General features: G+C 44.1%; 2 protein-coding genes across 2 annotated transcripts in view; both read left to right on the top strand.

Annotated features, from left to right (window-relative positions):
* Positions 1-4,318, top strand: part of LOC115256872 (cytoplasmic dynein 1 light intermediate chain 1) — a 47,240-nt gene extending 42,922 nt beyond the window's left edge. Inside the window, exon 8 of the mRNA XM_029855947.2 lies at positions 1,324-4,318. Coding sequence (XP_029711807.1) covers positions 1,324-1,599 — 276 coding nt within the window. The 3' untranslated portion in view covers positions 1,600-4,318. The remainder of the gene's footprint in view (positions 1-1,323) is intronic.
* Positions 4,319-4,322: 4 nt separating this feature from the next.
* The window catches only part of LOC109422007 (uncharacterized), a 65,080-nt gene continuing 50,462 nt past the window's right edge, over positions 4,323-18,940 (top strand). Inside the window, exon 1 of the mRNA XM_062844895.1 lies at positions 4,323-4,460. The gene's annotated coding sequence lies outside the window, so the exon portion shown is untranslated. The remainder of the gene's footprint in view (positions 4,461-18,940) is intronic.

Genomic DNA, 18,940 nt, shown 5'->3' with positions numbered 1-18,940 from the left:
ATCAGAACGTGATCGATTTGCGATCACGTTTATTTCCATCTACTGTGGTCATTTCCAAGTGTAAGTGTAACGATAATTCTTGTAGTCGATGAGTTAGTCATTTTCAGTCAGTCAGCCCATCTGATCCGCCCACCGTGCTTTCTGCGCTCCACGCCTTCTTGTGCCAATCGGATCGAACACCAATTTTTCTGGGTTGTTGTCCGGCATTCTTGCAACATGCCATACCCATCACATCCTTCCGGCTTTGGCCACCTTCTGGATGCTGGGTTCGCCGTAAAGTGCACCGAGCTCGTGGTTCATTCTTCTTCGTCAAACACTATTCTCCTGCACACCGCCGTAGATCGTCCTTAGCACGCGTCGCTCGAAAACTCTGAGTACTTGCAGGTCATCCTCGAGCTTGGTCCATGTCTCGTGTCTGTAGAGGACTACCGGTCTTATCTGCGTCTTGTACATGGTGCACTTGGTGCGTGGGTGAATCTTTCAAGACCGCAGCTCTTTTGGAGCCCATAGTAGGGACAACTTCCACTGATGATGCTAGCATTGTTGTCGACCTTAAGTAAGGATCCGAGGTAGACGAACACCTCAGAGGTATCTCCGTCTATCGTCCTTGACGGATTCGGCCGTGTTCGGCTCCACCTGCCAGCATATACTTTGTTTCAGACGCATTCACCAACAGTCCGATCTTTGCTGCTTTGCGTTTCAGGCGGGTGTATAATTCTGTCACCGTTCTAAATGTTATGGCGATAATGTCCAGTCCATGTCATTAGCAAAGCACACAAATTGACCGGCTTTTATGAAAATCATACCCCGGCTGTTGAGCCCGGCTCGACGCATTACACCTTTCAGAGCGATATTGAAGAGTCTCTTCAAGGCATGAGAGCCCATCATCTGCCGCAGTCTCTGATGAGATTCGAATGAACTGGATAGTTCACCTGAAACCCTTACGCAGTTTTGCACACCGTACATCGTTGCTTTAATCAGTCTAGTCAGCTTCACAGGAAAGCCGTTTTCGCTCATGATTCTCCATAGCTCTGTGCGGTCGATACTGTGGTATGCCGCTTTGAAGTTAATTGGTTAATGAATTTAAAACAGGTGATGCGTTGGGAACTGGTATTCACGGCATTTCTGGAGGATTTGCCGTATGGTGAAGATCTGATCCGTTGTCGACCGGCTATCGATAAAGCCGGCTTGATAACTTCCCACGAACTCTTCCGTTTTAGGTGACAGACGACGGAAAATGATCTGGGATATCATCTATCCCTTCAAGATAGATCAGCATGGCGTGAATAATTAATATTTTCCCTTCTCTGTGCTTCATTTCAGGTCGACGGCAAGCTCAACCCAGGCACCCCCAGCGGCGAGGGCGTCCTGGCGAACTTCTTCAACTCGTTGCTGCATAAAAAGTCCGGCTCGCCGGCGGCCGCGCCCAGTTTAGCGGGGGGCACCGGCGTATCGCCGCGGGCGACCAACGGGGCCGGCGACGCCCTAGTGACGGCCAGCGAGAAAATTTCCATGCGAACTGACGCTGCCATGGAGTTGGACCGTTTGACGCGTAGCGTCAAGAAGGACCTCGACTTTCCAGCACAGACCGATTGTTAAATAGTGTAGAGTGATGAGTAATGAGGAGGAAGAGGAAAAAAACTGTGGCTACGATATCGAACCACACACACATACATGGCGGGCACACATACAACACAGAGACATGTTCACCCACCCCAAGCGGTGATATAACTCCCTCGATCAGGGGAAGGGGGAAATCTGTGCAGCGTCGTGCGTGATACTTCGGCTTTGATTGGCTTAAAATATCGCAGAAGAGTAGTGAGATGTGGGATGGTGTTACAGCATGCGAGGAACGGGACGGGCAACGGAATGGAACCAGGATTGAAACGTAACCAGGAATGGATGAGGATGATAAATGGTAAGGTATTGGTGAGACCAAGCTGGAGTGCATGTCGATTCTATACTACTCTTTTTTGGGATGGGCAAAAGCAACATGTGTGTGTGAGTGTTGTGGCGAAATTGCTTATCGGAAACCACTTTTTAGTAGGTAAGATAGAGCGAGATTAAGTTGATAGAGAAAGTTTAATAAAATCAGCTGAAAAGATATAATTGGATGAATGCGTCTCTTTCTGCTTCCGCGCTGTCGGTGCTGTTTTCTGAGCCGGTTCAGCTATACAAGGCCAAAAGGACAAATGGTTGGAAGTACAGACTTGGTCGGCTCCGATATATTTCAGGAAAAAAAATAGCAAATAGTTTTTGCCGAATTTCTGTAGAAAAATGGTCTACGATCTAAGAAAGATAGCTAGTATATTGGAAATTCGTCTCTACCCAAGTAACAAACTTGTCACAGAAGAGTCACGGCGTCCCATGGGATTCTTTTAACGATTCTGTAGAAATACCACCAGAAAATGCATTCAGACATATCCCTAGAAATTTTACCAGGGATGTCTGAAGGATTTGTCCAAGAAACACTCAATGAAATACAACAGAACATTGTTCCTTCATGGATAGAGTTCTGCAATAATATCTCTATGAATTCGTTTGAGAATTTTCGATGTTATTCTACATTTGGAACCCATTCATAAGTTGCAAAAAATCCTTCAAATATTTCTCCATATTTTTTTCTGAAATCCCCTAAAAAGTCTTTCAAAACATTTTTACTAAAACTTCCGTAATGCTCGTTATTAATTCTTCTTAAGATTCATTTTTGGAGATTTCTTCAAAAAATCCATCTAAGATTGCGCCTGGAAACTTGTTCTGAAACTCTTTCAGAGACTATGTCAGGCATTTACCCAGAGATTTCTGCTGGTATCGGTCATTTATAATATATTACTATTCAGTTTCACTAACCTAACAGTAATCCAAAAATAGTTTCCGAAATACATATCCACACATGACTATTTTCGCTTGAGATCGGAATATTCAAATGTCAAAGTCACGTGAAATTTGTGATAACTAACAGCATTGGCTGACATTCGTACAGCAGTTTTTCCCAGAGATTTTTTTTCGCGAACTCTTGCTAAGATTGCTCAAGAAATTTCTGCGCTGTTGTTTTCTGGAGTTCCACCCCTGTATTAATTTTGTTTTATTCCATAGCACGAATCAATGCGTTGAACAGCGAATCGACCTTTTATCATAGCCGATCAAGTGTATTTGTAGAACTCATCATCATAGTAGATTTATACCTTAAAGCATCGATCCGCGGACTGCAGAAAGAGTCAAAAGTATCCCTGAGAAAGAATGCGTAACACAAGTGAGATAGAGAGAAAGAGTAATACCCTACTATTAATTAAAGATAAAAGAAAAAAAACTAACTTATATCGAATTGATGATAATTTGCAGCTTAGAGATGGTTAAATAATTAAAACATAACTTATAGAACAAAAAAAAACATTTACCCATTATAATTCCTCATTGAACAAAATCAAAAAAAAAAAAGAGCAGAAGAAAGATAATGCAGATCAAGCTAACCGCAAAAAGAGCGTCTTTCCTAATTTTGTCCATTTGTTGTTTTATCGAAATACGTTGCAATCCAGAAATGGGCAGAATCTTTTTTGTAATAATCCGTTTCACACTTTTATGCTTTTTAAGTTTTGAGTTCCTTATTTTTCGCCCCGAAACTGAAATCGTACTGTGTTTTTACGAAACAAGCTGTTTTCCACGCAAGTCCCAGTACCGGTTTTTAATAGGAAGTATGAAAAGTAGGGTTGGGAGCAACCGACAATGTGCAGTATTCGTAAATGTTACTCCGAAGAGCATCGTGTGAGGAATCCGCCTCTTATGCACTGTCCATTATTGTTTAACAGCTGATTGCCGGCTTGGTTTTGTTGTAAAAATTTCCAATTAGCTGAAAGATGCAGTTTCGTTTGTTCGTATGTTAGTTTAGAGCGAAGAGTGATTTTTATCGATTTTTTGTTGACCGCAAAGAATGTGTTTATAGAAGATTTGTGCGTTTCTGGAGCCGAGCAAGCGATCATACCAATTGTTCTTATTTATGCAAATTTATAACATAGAGGAATACAACATTATATCGCGACGCCGATCTAGAGCGTAGCTGCCAACCGATATCGAACGGGGAACGCTGCTACCTAATACCTAACACACACACAACAGACGCAGCACATGGAACACAACGGTTTTCCTGATAGGAAAATCTAATATATCTGTAGCAAACACTTACTAACCTAATACTGACATTCTCAAGTGCATCGAGAACAGCGCCGCAGGAAGAGAGGGAACCAATTTGGTCTTATACTGTGAAGAATAAAATCAAGACACTGCTAGGGTAGTGTAAAATGAATTATTGCAAAAAAGGGAACATCAAGCTGTTTACGGTGTTGTGCTCATTGATCCGAACGCTCCTGGTGAAGTTTGATTCTAATCTTATATTGTCGAAATTACTTCAACGCGGATAACTGGACTCTACTACGCCGAATCGCTGATATTCTTGCCGGACAAATGTGAGTATTTAAACCAATAAACTTATATTACATGCAAAACCTGGTTTGGTAGTCTACCGCTTCTGATTTGTATTCAAAAGGACCTGGGTTCATTTCCTGGCCCTTCCTTTTTCTTTTTTTTATACCAGAGAGAAACAGACGTCACACTTAGAACAAGTTTTATCAAAAAACATCGTCAAGAAAACGTAATCACCCGATGCTAAACTTACTGTGTTTGGACGGGCCGTCACTAGATGGCGGTAGTGAGCAAACGTCAAACAGGAGCGAAAACGATATCAGCGGTGCGAGTGGTCAATCGACCTACTACTGAATATTTGAATCAATCGTTGAAAAGGTGATCGATGGGAAGCGATGAGAGTGTGATGTCTGTTTCTCTGTGTTTATACTTTTGTATCTGCTTTCTCCTTTTTCTCTATATTTCAAACTCATGTACCGTAAGGTGGCCGGCCATTCATCGCTCATGCTCCACTCACCGCTCGTTTCATACGATTTGAATATAAATCGTATGAAACGAGCGGTGCATGGAGTGTAGGTCATGAGCGGTGAATGGCGACCTCACGGTACATACTTTCATAATCATTGTCAAAACTCATGTTCTTCCATAACCATGACCCAACGTTGTGGCCTCCTACCCCATACGCTGAGACTGAAGAAGAACCCACCGGATGTGCTCGGAGGAAGGACCGCAGAGCTATTGGTAATCGCGATAAAGAGGAAAGCTCGCGGTCCGGATAGGATGCCTAATGTAGCACTTAGAACGGCGATATTGGTGCTTCCCAATATGAGCAGGACAACGCTACAAAAATGCCTAGACGAAGGTTGGTGTACGAGACTATAGCGCAAGTCACAGAGGTCTTTATGAGTTACGTCAGGTGTTTCCCAAGGGTCCATACTCGGTCCAGCGCTCTGGAATACCATGTACAACGGCATATTATCTAAAAAACTGGATAACTGGAGTCAATCTTCAGATTGCCCAACACAAAATAGAAATGCTTCTAGTCAGCTTCTGAAAAGCAGTCCAAAGAATGGAGATCGTAGGGGAGCGTCCATAAATTACGTCACGCAAAAATTGCCCATTTCCAATCCCCCTCTCCCCTATGTCACGCTTCTTTAGCGGTGTTGGGATAATTCCATATTCCGAATCTGCATGCCAAACTGAGCCGAAATCTAAATTTTCATCAATTTTGGTGCCCGGGAACCTATTTAAATATCAATTTAAAGTTTGTGTGGGAGCGATTTGTCGAATCACCCCTCGTTGCATTTTGTATTGGGCGGATTTCGAAAAATCTCTTTGAAATTGATTTTAGGTATCAAAATAAAGTTCCAAAAATCTGAAAAAAAAATCATAGTGGCTCAGAAAAAGGTGCTATTTCGTATAAAATCAAAAAATGAATACTTTTTTCAAAATTTTAAAACCTAATTGCATCAAAACTCTCTTTATAGCGTTTGAACTTAATGAAGCACGTCAATTACGCCTGCGGAAAGGCGTTGAAGACTGTCAACGCTATAGCGACAATCATGCAGAACGTCGAGGGATCACGTAAAAGTAAGCGGCGTCTACTGCCGAGCGTAGATGGCTCAATACTCAGGTATGGTGCCCCAGCATAGGTTGCAGTGCTGTGTACGAGGCGTAATCGAAGAGTGTTAAACAGTGCATTGCGACTCGTGGCCGGAATCGCAGGACAGACCTCGGTACCTGTCCGGGAAGTAACGGTTTCGGAAAATCTTCCATTGATTTATCCGCCCTGTTCATAAGTTCATCGTATGGAATTAGTCATATCAAGCATGATAAATTTTCATAAGGTATTCTTATGGCATTCATACTTTACAGTTACGGCTAAATTTCATAAGTTGTTTTGATGTTTACTTCGCCGAGTGCAAAGGACCTCTAACCATCGAAATAGTGAAAGTCGGTGCAAAGTCTGTTAGGGTGCCTGTACCAGTTATCGCACCACCTAAGAAAAACTATTTCTACAAAAATAAGAAGAAAACCAAAGAATGTAAACAATAAGTCAAATGATTGATTAGTGCTCATACTTTATAGGAAAAATATAAAACCGGAGCCAAAACTACTTTTAGTATTTATTACGGCGTGTGCCAATGATAGGAACCCTGTACCAGTTATGGACACATTTGTTAATTTGGGTTCCACTTCGCACTATTTACATGCATTCCTTATGGGATTTGCCATAACTGGGGAAATAGGGTGCAAAGAGGCCGAAAAGTTAAGGAAAATGATTTATTTCTACCATAATTTGAGCAAATTGTGAAGTTTGAATGATTGTAATCATCTTTTGTGATCGTGATCTGTTCTTCACGATTTTTTTCTTGTTGATTTGTATCTTTAAAGGTTGAAAATCAACTATGGCGAATTTGAGGTACTATTGCCATAACTGGTACACTGAGCCTAGTGTTGATAGAAAATGTGTTCATAATCTCGAGGGTGAAGGAACAATAGAAGCCACATGAACGGTGAAGCCTGAAGAGAATCTCGCTAGGTGCCCCTAGCGAAGAAGTGAACTAAACTGAAGTTGAATAAAAAAGAAATTGATGTTCCTGAGACCTAAGGCCAGAAAGCTGTTATTGTTTTTTTTATCTGTATTAACGAGATTTTTAGCCCTAGGCTAGTTCATCTCGGGAACCACGCTTTACTTCTCTTCCGAAGGAAGAACTCACATTTTGCGAGTTTGTCGGGAGTGGGATTCGATCCCAGGTCCTCGGCGTGATAGTCTAGTGTTCTAACCATCATACCAGGTCCGCTCCACACTGCTGCTGTTATTGTTGCCGTAAACGATTAGTTCCAGTTTGATAGCGAAACAAAACAAGAACGGATCTGAAGAGCAGTTCAGGCGACAGCTGGTAACCATCGTTCGTTGAGCATTCATACATCACGGTTGGCTGTACGGGAAAAAATGCGGACTTTATATACGCCGACTTGAACGACTTGAACGACCCCTGCCAGAAAAGGTGAGTACGAACTTTTTTTTTTATTTGAAGTTTCTGGATTATTGTAGTCGTAGGAAGGTGAGAAACCTTTTCTTGTTTGTAATTTTCAAACAATGCGTCTTTTAAAGTTTTGAGACCGCTTCTAAGGGAAGATCCTTTAATTACGTTACGCAGAAATACTAGGGTCTGGTACGTTTGGCATAAGGCCGTTTGGCATAAAGACATTTGGCATAAGGACGTTTGGCATAAAGGACATTTGGCATAAAGGACGTTTGGCAGAAAGGACATTTGGCATAAAGGGACGTTTGGCATAAAGGACGTTTGGCATAAAGAATATGTGAAATATATTTTCCCTCTGGAGAGAAATTAAAGAACAGCCTTCAAGGTAAAGAAGGCAAACTTGTTGTTGGTGCATTATGCTGGATCTCTTATTTTCGAAATAACCTTTTGCTTCCATGAATTTGATTGGGGAATGTTCCTTCTTTTGTATATAGGCTGTTCTTCATCGAAACAAGCAATTTAGATTCCGGTAATGGTTCTTTCCAGCAAATCATCCTTGTCTGCATATTATATCATAAAAATTAATGGTGTCAGGCCATTCGGCCGAAGGTCATTAGGCCGAATGGGCATTGGGTCTTCTTCTTGCCGTTACGTCCCCACTGAGACAAAGCCTTCTTCTCAGCTTAGTGTTCTATGAACACTTCCACAGTTATTAACTGAGAGCTTCCTCTGCAAATGACCATTTTGCATGTGTGTATCGTGTGACAGGCACGAAGATACTTTATTGATGCTGGATCTACTGATATTTTACCCATGAATTTTTCCTTCTTTTAAATATAGACTGTTCTTTCTAGTATCATTGCTAAAATAGTTTTTGGCGCTGAAACTGCTGATATTCAATTCATAAATTTTTCCTTCTTTAAAACATAGGCTATTCTTTTTAGTTTCATTGTTAAACTAGTTTTTGGCAAAAATTGTTGGAAAAGGTAAAAACAACGGCTAACTTTCAATTCGTCCTGATGACCATTCGGCCTAATGACCATTCGGCCTAATGACCCAGCATCAAAATTAATACATTATAATGTATTATCCTTCTTTGGAATACTTATCATTCTTTTACGTTAAGTATGTAGTTCACTTTTTACTGAAATCATTTTATGCCAAACGTACTTTATGCCAAATGTCCATTATGCCAAACGTCCTTTATGCCAAATGTCCTTTATGCCAAACGTCCTTATGCCAAATGGCATTATGCCAAACGTACCAGACCCGAAATACTATGTCTAAACCTTGAAATCGGTCACCGATTGTTAGAGGCTGCCAAATCTCAATTACGACTCGACTCTGTTGAAAAAATAAAACAATCGAGATCCACTGTCTTAACACAAAGACAATCATGGGTCATAAACGTCAAGGGGCAGTCTTGGTTGTATTTCGGATCCAGATCCTTGTGGATCTTTTCTGGGCTCAGATGCCCCGTGGGCTTCACTTTAGGCTCAGTCACGAATTACTTCTAGATTTGATTTTTAACTACGATCGACTGTGACCTGGAGATGAACGTCCTCCTTGTTCGAGTTATCGCACGGGACTCCCGAGGATTTCGTGGTCGAGTGCGGCGCGGGCTCCGGAGATAGGGATGGGTGCGTTTTTCTCTCCCCCAACAACGATGCTCTCAGCCTTAACCTAGGGAGTGTGTGCGATGGAGTATTAGCTTATGCTGCTACCACAAGCGTGGCTCTGTTGGAGTGTAAGTCACCCTTTCGGGGACCACTCGCTTTACCGCAACGTGGTGGGACTTTGCCTCTTTTCGATTTGTTTTTGTTTCGTTGTATTAAACTAATACTCCATTGCACACCTTCCACTGGGTTAGTACCCAGGGCCGCGTCAAACACCCAGAGGTGGACCGTGCGACCCCTTAGTGGTCTGATACCAGTATCACATCTTGTAGAGGGTCTTTTATTTTGGTAAACAAAATTTATTTGACACTTCTAGCACCGCTACTGACGCTGTAACGGCGTGGCAAACTAGATGTTAGTCACACGAACAGTCGCGACATTGGACTTCTGTGGCTAGTAATTCTAATTTTTTGACGCGTCCACCACCAGTCCGATCTTTGCTACATTGCATTTCAGATGGATGTCTGTTAGGGGCCGTCCATATACCACGTGGACAGCTTGGAGGGGGGAGGGGGTTAGCGAAAAGTCCACGCTTGTCCACGGAGAGGGGGGTGGGGGTTCGTCAAATGTCCACGTGGACAATTTTGACATAGAAATGAAACAATAATCCACAAACGAATAAAATTATGTCGCATTATTGATGAGACTCTCTTCAACAGTTCTTTAATACATTTTCTTTTATTATACATTGTCTTTTAGTTGTAAGCTACTTCTCAAACGAAAAAAAATCATGGTATTGATTCACAGACTAATTTGTTTTAAATTATCAGAATTTCTAATTACTTAGTTTTCTTCGTCGAGGAATATTCTGGAGATTTAAAATGGAGTGTAGACCATGCAAACGTTGGCGTTTCAGTCAGAAAATTTTCATTGAAGTTATGTATGGATTTTTCGAAGTTTCATATCAAATTTTTAAACTACTTCAAAGTTTCAAAATACAAGTAAGGAATTGTAGCCCTATCTCTAAAAGTTTATTTGTAGGTTCCTTTAAAAATTTAAGATGTTTCTAATGGAGATTAAAGTCTAAACCTCAGTAATACAATTTAGTTGCTGTAAACCTTGTTTTTTTGTAAGAATCTAAGAAATATAATCTCATCTCAACAAAAAAATATAAGATTTAAAATTACCTTATTTCAACAAAACAATCAGACAATCATAGATTGAACAAACATTCTAAAAAACACCGTAGTCAACCAGAGACTGTACATATTTAACATTGAACAATCACTAACATTAGACGATGGACATTACACGAAAAACACCCAATGAATAATTCTCCGTTTGACGAAAAAATTTCACCAACTGGAGCAAGAATCGAACCCACACTCTCACAAATATTAAGCTGAATTAAAAACAATGTTGAAAACTTGTAGGTACCTATTTTGTGCTATTTGTTTGTATTCTATGTAAAGCTATAGAATATTTGTATTTTATAAAGTTTTTAATTATATTTAAGACATTGTTTACGAAGAACAAAAAAAAACATTATTAAAAAAAACTTTTCAATATCACTTTTTCCATTTATTTTAGAAATATGAAAAAAATGCGTATGTCCACGTGGACATTGGGGGAGGGGGGTAGGGGTCAACGAAAAGTCCATGCTTGTCCACGGGGAGGGGGGAGGGGGTCAAAAACCATGAATTTTCTGTCCACGTGGTATATGGACGGCCACCTGTTCTGGCGATAATGTCCATGTCGATCGCAAAGAACACAAATTGACCGAATTTCGTGAAAATCGTACTTCGGATCTTTGCCGTCGCATTATACCTACCAGAGCGATGTGAGACATGTGAGCCCCTCATCTTGTCGCAATCTCCAGCGAGATCCGACTGATCTGGATAGTTTATCCGAAACTCTTATGAGTTTTGCACACCATCCATCGTTGCTTTAATCAATCTAGTCAGCTTTCCAGGAAAGCCGTTTCGTCCATAATTTTCTATAGCCCACTGTAGCCTCCCGTAGCTCTCCTCATTATATCTTGTAAGGCGACGTTAAACGGAAAGACCATCACCTTGTCGTAGCCCACTGCGAGATTCGAAGGGACTCGAGAGTGTCCCTGATACTCGAACTACCCACATCACTCAATCCATCGTCGCCTTGATCAACCGAATCAGTTTATCCGGGAATCCGTATTCGTGCATAATCTGCCATAGCTGTTCTCGATCGATTGTATCATACGCCTATTTGAAATCGATGAACAAGTGATGTGTGGGCACGTTGTATTCGCGGCATTTCTGCAACACCTGGCGGATGGCGAACATCTGGTCCGTTGTAGCGCATTCACCCATAAATCCAGCCTGATATTGCCCCACGAACTCTCTTGCAATCGGTGATAGACGGCGGCATAAAATTTGAGAGAGTATCTTGTAGGCAGCGCTCAGTAGTGTGATCGCGCGGTAGTTCCCGCAATCCAACTTGTCGCCCTTTTTGTAGATGGGACACACGATACCTTCCATCCATTCCTCCGGTAATACTTCCTTCTCCCAAATCTTAGTAATGACCCAGTGTAGTGCTCTCACCAGTGCTTCTCGACCGTATTTTAAAAGCTCGCTTGGTAGTTGATCTGCTCCAGCGGCTTTGTTGTTTCTCAACCGGCCAACCTCCTCCTCAATCTCTTGGGGGTCAGGGGCCGGAAGTCTTTCGTCCTGTGCACATATTCCTAGATCTGTTATCACGCCACCTTCGGTACTTGCAACGTCGCCATTGAGGTGCTCATCGTAATGCTGTGGCCATCTCTCGACCACCTCACGCTCGCTCGTGAGGAGATTCCCGTCATTATCTCGGCACATGTCGGCTTGTGGCACAAAGCCTCTGCGCGAGCAGTTCAGCTTCTCGTAGAACTTTCGTGTGTCCTTAGCGCGATATAGCTCTTCCATCGCTCCGCGTTCTCGTTTCTCCTACTGGCGCTTCTTCATCCGGAAGACTGAGTTCTGCCTGTTCCGCGCCTGTCTATAACGTGCCTCATTCGCTCTCGTACGGTGTTGCACCATTCTCGCCCATGCTGCATTCTTCTCGTTTTTCAACTGTTCACATTCCCCGTCTTACCAGTCGTTTCTATGATTCGGAGTCGCGAATCCTAGTGCCGCAGCCAAGGTACTACCTATGGCGGGTCGGATGTCCCTCCAGCCATCTTAAAGTGTAGCTGCGCCAAGCTGCTCTTCCGTTGGTAGGGCCACTGCTAACTGCTGCGCGTAGTCTTGAGCCAATTCTACGTTACGCAGCTGCTCGATGTTGAGCCGCGGCGTTCGACTTCGACGCGTGGTGATAACTGTTGAAAATTTTGAACGCATGCATACAGCTACTAAGTAGTGATGTGCGGACATTGGTATCCGAGAAGAATTTACCGTGGATTAGAACGTGGTCGATTTGGTTTTCTGTTTGATGGTCGGGTGATCTCCAAGTGGCTTTGTGGATATCTTTGCGGGGAAGAAGGTGCTTCGGACAACCATACCACGGGAGGCTGCAAAGTTTACGCATCGCTGGCCGTTATCATTACATACGGCGTGTAGGCTGTTTCGCCCGATTACCGGTCTGTACATTTCCTCCCTTCCTACCTGCGCGTTCATGTTGCCGACAACGATTTTCACGTCACGCGGCGAGCAACCATCGTATGTTTGCTTTAACTGCGCGTAGAACGCTTCTTTCTCGTCATCAGGTCTCCCTTCATGTGGACAGTGGACGTTAAGGATGCTGTAATTGAAGAAACGGCCCTTAACTCTCAACATGCACATCCTTGCGTTGATCGGCTGCCACCCGATCACATTTTGTCGCATCTTGTCCAACACTATAAATCCTGTTCCCAGTTCATTGGTGGTGCCACACCTTTGGTAGAAGGTAGCCGCTCGATGCCCGCTTTTCCACACTTTCTGTCCAGTCCAACAAAGTTCCTGTAACGCCACGATGTCGAAGTTGCGGGGATGTAGTTAGCATTAGCATTAGCATTAAGCGAGTTGCACAAATTTGTAGGTGGTACAGTCCTAGACCGCTGTTATGAGGGTTGCCTCCTTCCCGTCCGAACCAAAGCACAAAGATTTGGGACTAATCTCTGACTCTTAGACAAGACTGACGCAATCCTCCAATGGTCGAGCACTGTCCTGGCCACGTCTACGCGACTGCTGAGGGATGGGAAAGGATTAGTTTTGGACACCTTTGAAAAATGTAGACAGCTCTACCACAGACAAATAGACGTAACACTTGCGAAATTTCCATCGACCACGCTTTTAACGATCATTTTAAATTTCCATAGTTGTGGCTTTCACAACCAGAGGTGCGCGCATCGTTTTTCTATGCGTTTGACGTTTTACACTAGCGCCTTCTGTTGACGATATTGCACAACACAGTGATTCGTGCAACATTTCCACCAGGTGATGATAGTGTGAACTGGGCGATGGATTTCCATGAAAATCGTTCAAAGTGTTACGTCTGTTTGTCTGTGGCTCTACGATCTCTCAGACCTAGGTGTCAAGGGAATTTGAGTGTTGTTAGTGGAAGGGTGGACTCCAAAGGATACGCTTGGTCAACGTTCAGGCACACCATTGTTAGACTGCTTCGAATCAGTTGTCTGTCCAATTCATCCTGGTTTCCTCGTCATCTTGATGGCATTTGGTTGAATTACTAGATTCTTCAATTGTTAATCTGAAATATAAAATGATATCAACATCGTACGTCAAGTAAGCTACATATTAGTGACACGCTCGCCACAGTTACATATTTTTACAATGTTATTTATATCATACGATAAATTTACCTGCATCCTACCGAAATAAAATGTTAATTAGCAGTACATTGAAACAAAAACACTACAAAACACAAAAAAGTGTATCAAACTTTGATCTTGGAATATTTATAAATACGGTAAATATCAAGATCAAAATTTGATTTGGTAGATCTTACACCGCAACGCACCATTCTAAGGTGATCTACCCACGTTACGGGTTCTAAGTTTCCAATTGTAGTCCTTATTTCGTCGCGTGTGTTTTTGCCGATTTTATCGAGTCGTATTTTCTCCTATGTTATTCGCAATGGGGATTTTTATTGGGCCTACGCCAACACTCCTGTCTCGCCGGAGCGTCATCGTGCCAGTTCTGTTTAACGTCCCAACCAACACTGGGACGATCACGCTGATGGGGCTACCACCTTGGATCTAGCTGGGCGTGATGCAGCATTTCTTACTCAGCCCTGGATGCGAGAACGGACGCTGTTTGAGCCGCACCTCAACAGACGCTCGAGACGTACCTCCTCAATCTAGCTGAAGTCAGAAGAACAACAGTGCCCAGGCTGTACTACCAGCTAAGCACACAACTCTTAGCTGGCGGTCTTTGTCATCGCTTGACCCGTAGAAGCATGAGGTAGGAACTTGTGAGGACCAGAGCTATGTGGGACGCTCTCTCCTTTTCGACTCATCGTAGAGCTCCATCGTCGATGTCATCAAAAGCCGATAGCGACAGAAATTCGGGAGCGAAAGTGGAGGTGGGTCGGCCACACTCTACGCAGGGGCGTAAACGAAATCTGCAAACAAGCGTTAGACTGGAACCCAGCAGGACATCGCAGCAGAGGCAGACCCAGAGGCTCATGGTGGCGCAGCCTCAACAATGAAATCAAGCAAGTCGACAGAAACTTGACCTGGCCACAGGTCACCAGAGACCAGACTGTATCTGAAAACTTGCTGAACCGAGCCTTCGCACACTCGTTGCGAATTCGATCGTTGAACGAGGAAACAATGTTTTTCAGTATGGGGTCTCTTGTTCTCATCCACTACTGTCTCCGACGCCGATTTCGCAGTTGGATGAGGGATTTAGTTTCTTCAGAGATTCGCACTACATCATACGGACGAGGAACAATCAATGGTACCGCAACTGATTCCGCATCGAGTAGAGGAAAGAATGTGCAGATTGAGGATCAAGGGCAGCTTTTCAAACTTCACCATAATAAACGTGCACAGCCCATACTTCAGAAGTATTGAGATGATGACAATGACGCATTCTACGTGCAGCTCGAACGCGAGTACAACCGCTGTCCAAGCCACGACGTTAAAATCATCATACGAGATCTAAACGACCAGGTAGGCGAGGAGGAGGAATTAAGACCGACGATTGGAAAGTTCACCGTCCACCAGCTAACGAACGGAAATGTCTTACGATTCATTGATTTCGCCGCTTCCCTTGCCTTATCGTACCACCTGGAGATCACCACAGCAGACGGAATCGCAAATCGACCACGTTCTGATTGTCGGACGGCACTTCTCCGACATTATCGCAGTCAGGACTTATCGAGGCGCTAACATCGACTCCGACCATTATCTGATGATGATAAAACTTCGCCAAAAAACATTCCGTCATCAACAATTACGGTACCGGCGCCCACCAGAGGACTGCTGAAGTACAGTAAAAGCAGTAATCAAAGACGCAGCCGAGAGTACCATCGGGTTCGTGGAAAGGAGTCGATGAAGCAAATGGCAGAGCGATTTCGGAGGAGAAGAACGCAGCAGGGGCAGTAACACTGCAGCAAGGAACCTGGCAGAACGTTGAACGTTACAAACACAAGTGGAAACAGTAGACCCGCCTCTTTTGGGAGAAAAAGCGCTGGCTGGAAAAAGCGGAGGGCGTGGGAATGGAATTGCTGCGCTGTGCCGTTCCCAAGAAACACAGAAATTCTACGGGAAGCTCAACGCATCCCGCAACGGTTTTGTTTCACGAACCGAAATATGCAAGGGAAAGTGGGGGCCTCTTGACGGATGGTGGAAGCGGCACTTCGATGAGCACCTGAATGGCGTGGAGAAAGTAGGTACGGGTGACCACGACAATGGAATGCGACTACGTACCCGGGTTGAACAGCCGGGGTACGATCTTCACGAAATCCGGTCGATTTGTCTGTTTTGCGGATGACACACCCGCGGAGGTTCACCCACCCGAAACGTGAAGCAGCAAAAGTCGGACTGGTGGTGAATGCGGCTAAAACAAAGTACATGCTGAAGATGGAACTGAGCGAGACTGGACAAGCCTTGGCAGCAATGTTATGATAGACGGGACACTTTCGAGGAGGCAGAAGAATTCGTCTACCTTGGTTCCTTGCTAACGGCTGAAAATAACGTGAACCATGAAATACGAAGACATATTATCAGTGGAAGTCGTGCCTATTACGGGCTCCAGAAGAAACTTCGAAAAACATTCACCCCTGCAGTAAATGCATTATATACAAGACGCTATGAGACAGGTGGTCCCTTGGGTGGTCCTCTACAGGCACGAGTTATATATATTCATTATATATATAATTATATATATGGACCATGCTTGAGGAGGACCTGCAAGCACTCGGAGTTTTCGAGCGACGCGTGCTAAGGACGATCTTCGGCGGCGTGGAGGAGAATGATGTATGGCGGCGAAGGATGAACCACGAGATCGCTGCACTCTACTACGCTGAACCCAACATCCTGAAAGTGGCCAAAGCTGGACGGATACGGTGGATAGGGCGATCGTAGGACGTTTGACGTGCCAGACGATAGAGATCTGCAGTTGCAATTCGAGTATTACAGCGGCAAATTGTTGATTCAATTGAATTTGAGTTGAATATATTACTCTTGTTAATTTTCTAGAGGGGAACTAGGCCCTCACTATGCCTATGCCCTGTGCCAATGAACAAAAGAAACTCAAACAGGCGTCCTACTATCACCATACATCACACTGTTTACCTTCGACTGAGTTCGAGCGTTGCTTCCCTGACGTGACAAGCACTCGCCTGACGACGGCCACTATAGCAGGTCGGTGACAACTGATAAGACCGATAAACAGATAACGCTCATTCGGCCTGGGACGGCCGACGGTTATCGTTAGACAAAAAGCCTAGTCCGCCTGCCAGGTACAAACTAGCTTTAGGCTGCAGATGACGAGGAATGTGTTTGTGCCTCGCTTCTCCCACAGGCCACCCAAGACCTTACTCGCGCGCGCTATGAATGCATCCAAGTCACTTGGCTGGCGTACCGTGCTCCAAAGACAACGGCGTACATCGGCGTGTCGTCGTAGTCCGTAGTCATCGCCGCCGTCGTCGTCGTCGTCGTCGCCTTCGCGTTCGTCTACGCCGCGATAATGGCCTGCAATACGGTTCTTAGCAGTGCTTGTCATACGGTGGTTTATCTAGGCTACGCGCGCGTGCGGAAGTGCTACGAACTAATCGGAACCTGTCCTCGGCGGGATATCGTTCCCACCTGTTAGTGAATTTCGACCGCGATCTCGGAACGCCGATTTCCAGTTCGGCTACGGTTCGTTTCGTTATGTAATTACGGTGCTTGAATTTCGGAGCGTACCGTGAACTGCGATTGCGTGCGTATGATTCATTTGACGGCGGCGCAAAATGGAAGCCTTCATCAACGAGATGGTAGAACCGAGGGTACTGGACCTGCTGATGCTGATATTGCCCAAATGGAAGCTGCTGGTGTACATATTCTTGATGAATGTAAGAATAGGTCGTTGGTGAAATTTTCTTTTGGGGTTTTGCCGAAGTTATCTGGGTTTACGTTGTTGACAAGTTTGAACGAAGATGATAGAGATAAGGTGCTTAGTCTATGAGTGAAATGTTTGCCCGTGTTGGCAGTGATATGTGAGTCTTTCCCTAACAGATTATTGCGGCGCTCATAATAAATCCACATTGGGCGGCGGCGATATGCCCGCGAGGAGATTCCCGCGATACAGACGCAATGTCAAAATCGAACAGATACTGTCACCCACCCAGCAGCATCGCAGCAGCCTTCAGGCCGCGCATATCAAAACAAAAGTTAACACAATGGCAACTCAGGTGGCCAGAAATCGTAATAATATTTATCGCAACATTGATTCACTTATATGCATACGCAACACCTCGTCGGCTTTGTGTTTAATAATCGGGATGTTATTTAGTGATGCAGGGGGATACGGCTTCATCTTTTCCATTTCCACATTGCGTCTGTATCGCGTGTATCTCCTCGCGGCCATATCGCCGCAGCCTCATGTGGATTTGATATAAGCGCCGCATGTAGATTTCTGACCATCAGGTCGCTCATAGTGGTGCGGTCATATTTTTGCAACTTGATGGAAAAGAAGAAGATTAACGCGTTTCGCGGATTTATCTTGCAAGGCACAATACAGCCCTCTAACTGATTAGCTCGCGAAAGAAAAGTTTAATGGTTCGATTTATTGCATTAGGAGGTTTATGAAATACGAGTTGAATGTGCATCCAAATTTGTAATTGACCAAATCCAACAGGGTAATATTTGTTTTATATACACCTTATACATGCATGCATTATGCACTTAGGCTTCGTGGTTACTTGGGCACAATGCTGCAATTCAAGGCTTAGATTCTACAATACTGATCTGAGAAAGCAGATGGCATTTGAAATGGTGATCTATTATCTTGAAGTAGTCGTTTTCCCCGCTGACTTGGCCCCCCCTGTCCGTACATTCACCGAGCCATTAAGGTGTTCATCGAAGTGCTGCTTTCATCTTTCAATTATCACACATCCGTCCGTAGAAAGTATCCCGTTCGTATCCCTGCACATTTCAACTTTTGCAGAATGCTTGAATGCGATCTTGCGTTTTTCTCGAGAACCACACTTACCTCACCTTACCGGTCAGTCTAAGGCCTGAGTGACCTCTGCTGTACATAGGAGTCTTCTCCATTCTACTCGGTGTGTGTCTCCAATTCCGCACTCTGCGAAGAATCCGCAGATCGTTCTCCACTTGATCGACCCACCTAGCTCACTGCGCACCACGTATTCTTGTACCGGTCGGATGACTCTCGAGAACCATTTCAGTAGGGTTGCTATCCGACATTCTGATGACGTGACCCGTCCACCGTAGCCTCCCGATTTTCGCGGTGTGGACGATTA

The sequence above is a fragment of the Aedes albopictus genome, chromosome 1, assembly GCF_035046485.1.
Source record: "Aedes albopictus strain Foshan chromosome 1, AalbF5, whole genome shotgun sequence".
NCBI lineage: Eukaryota > Metazoa > Arthropoda > Insecta > Diptera > Culicidae > Aedes > Aedes albopictus.
This window is presented reverse-complemented; position numbering and strand designations above follow the sequence as displayed.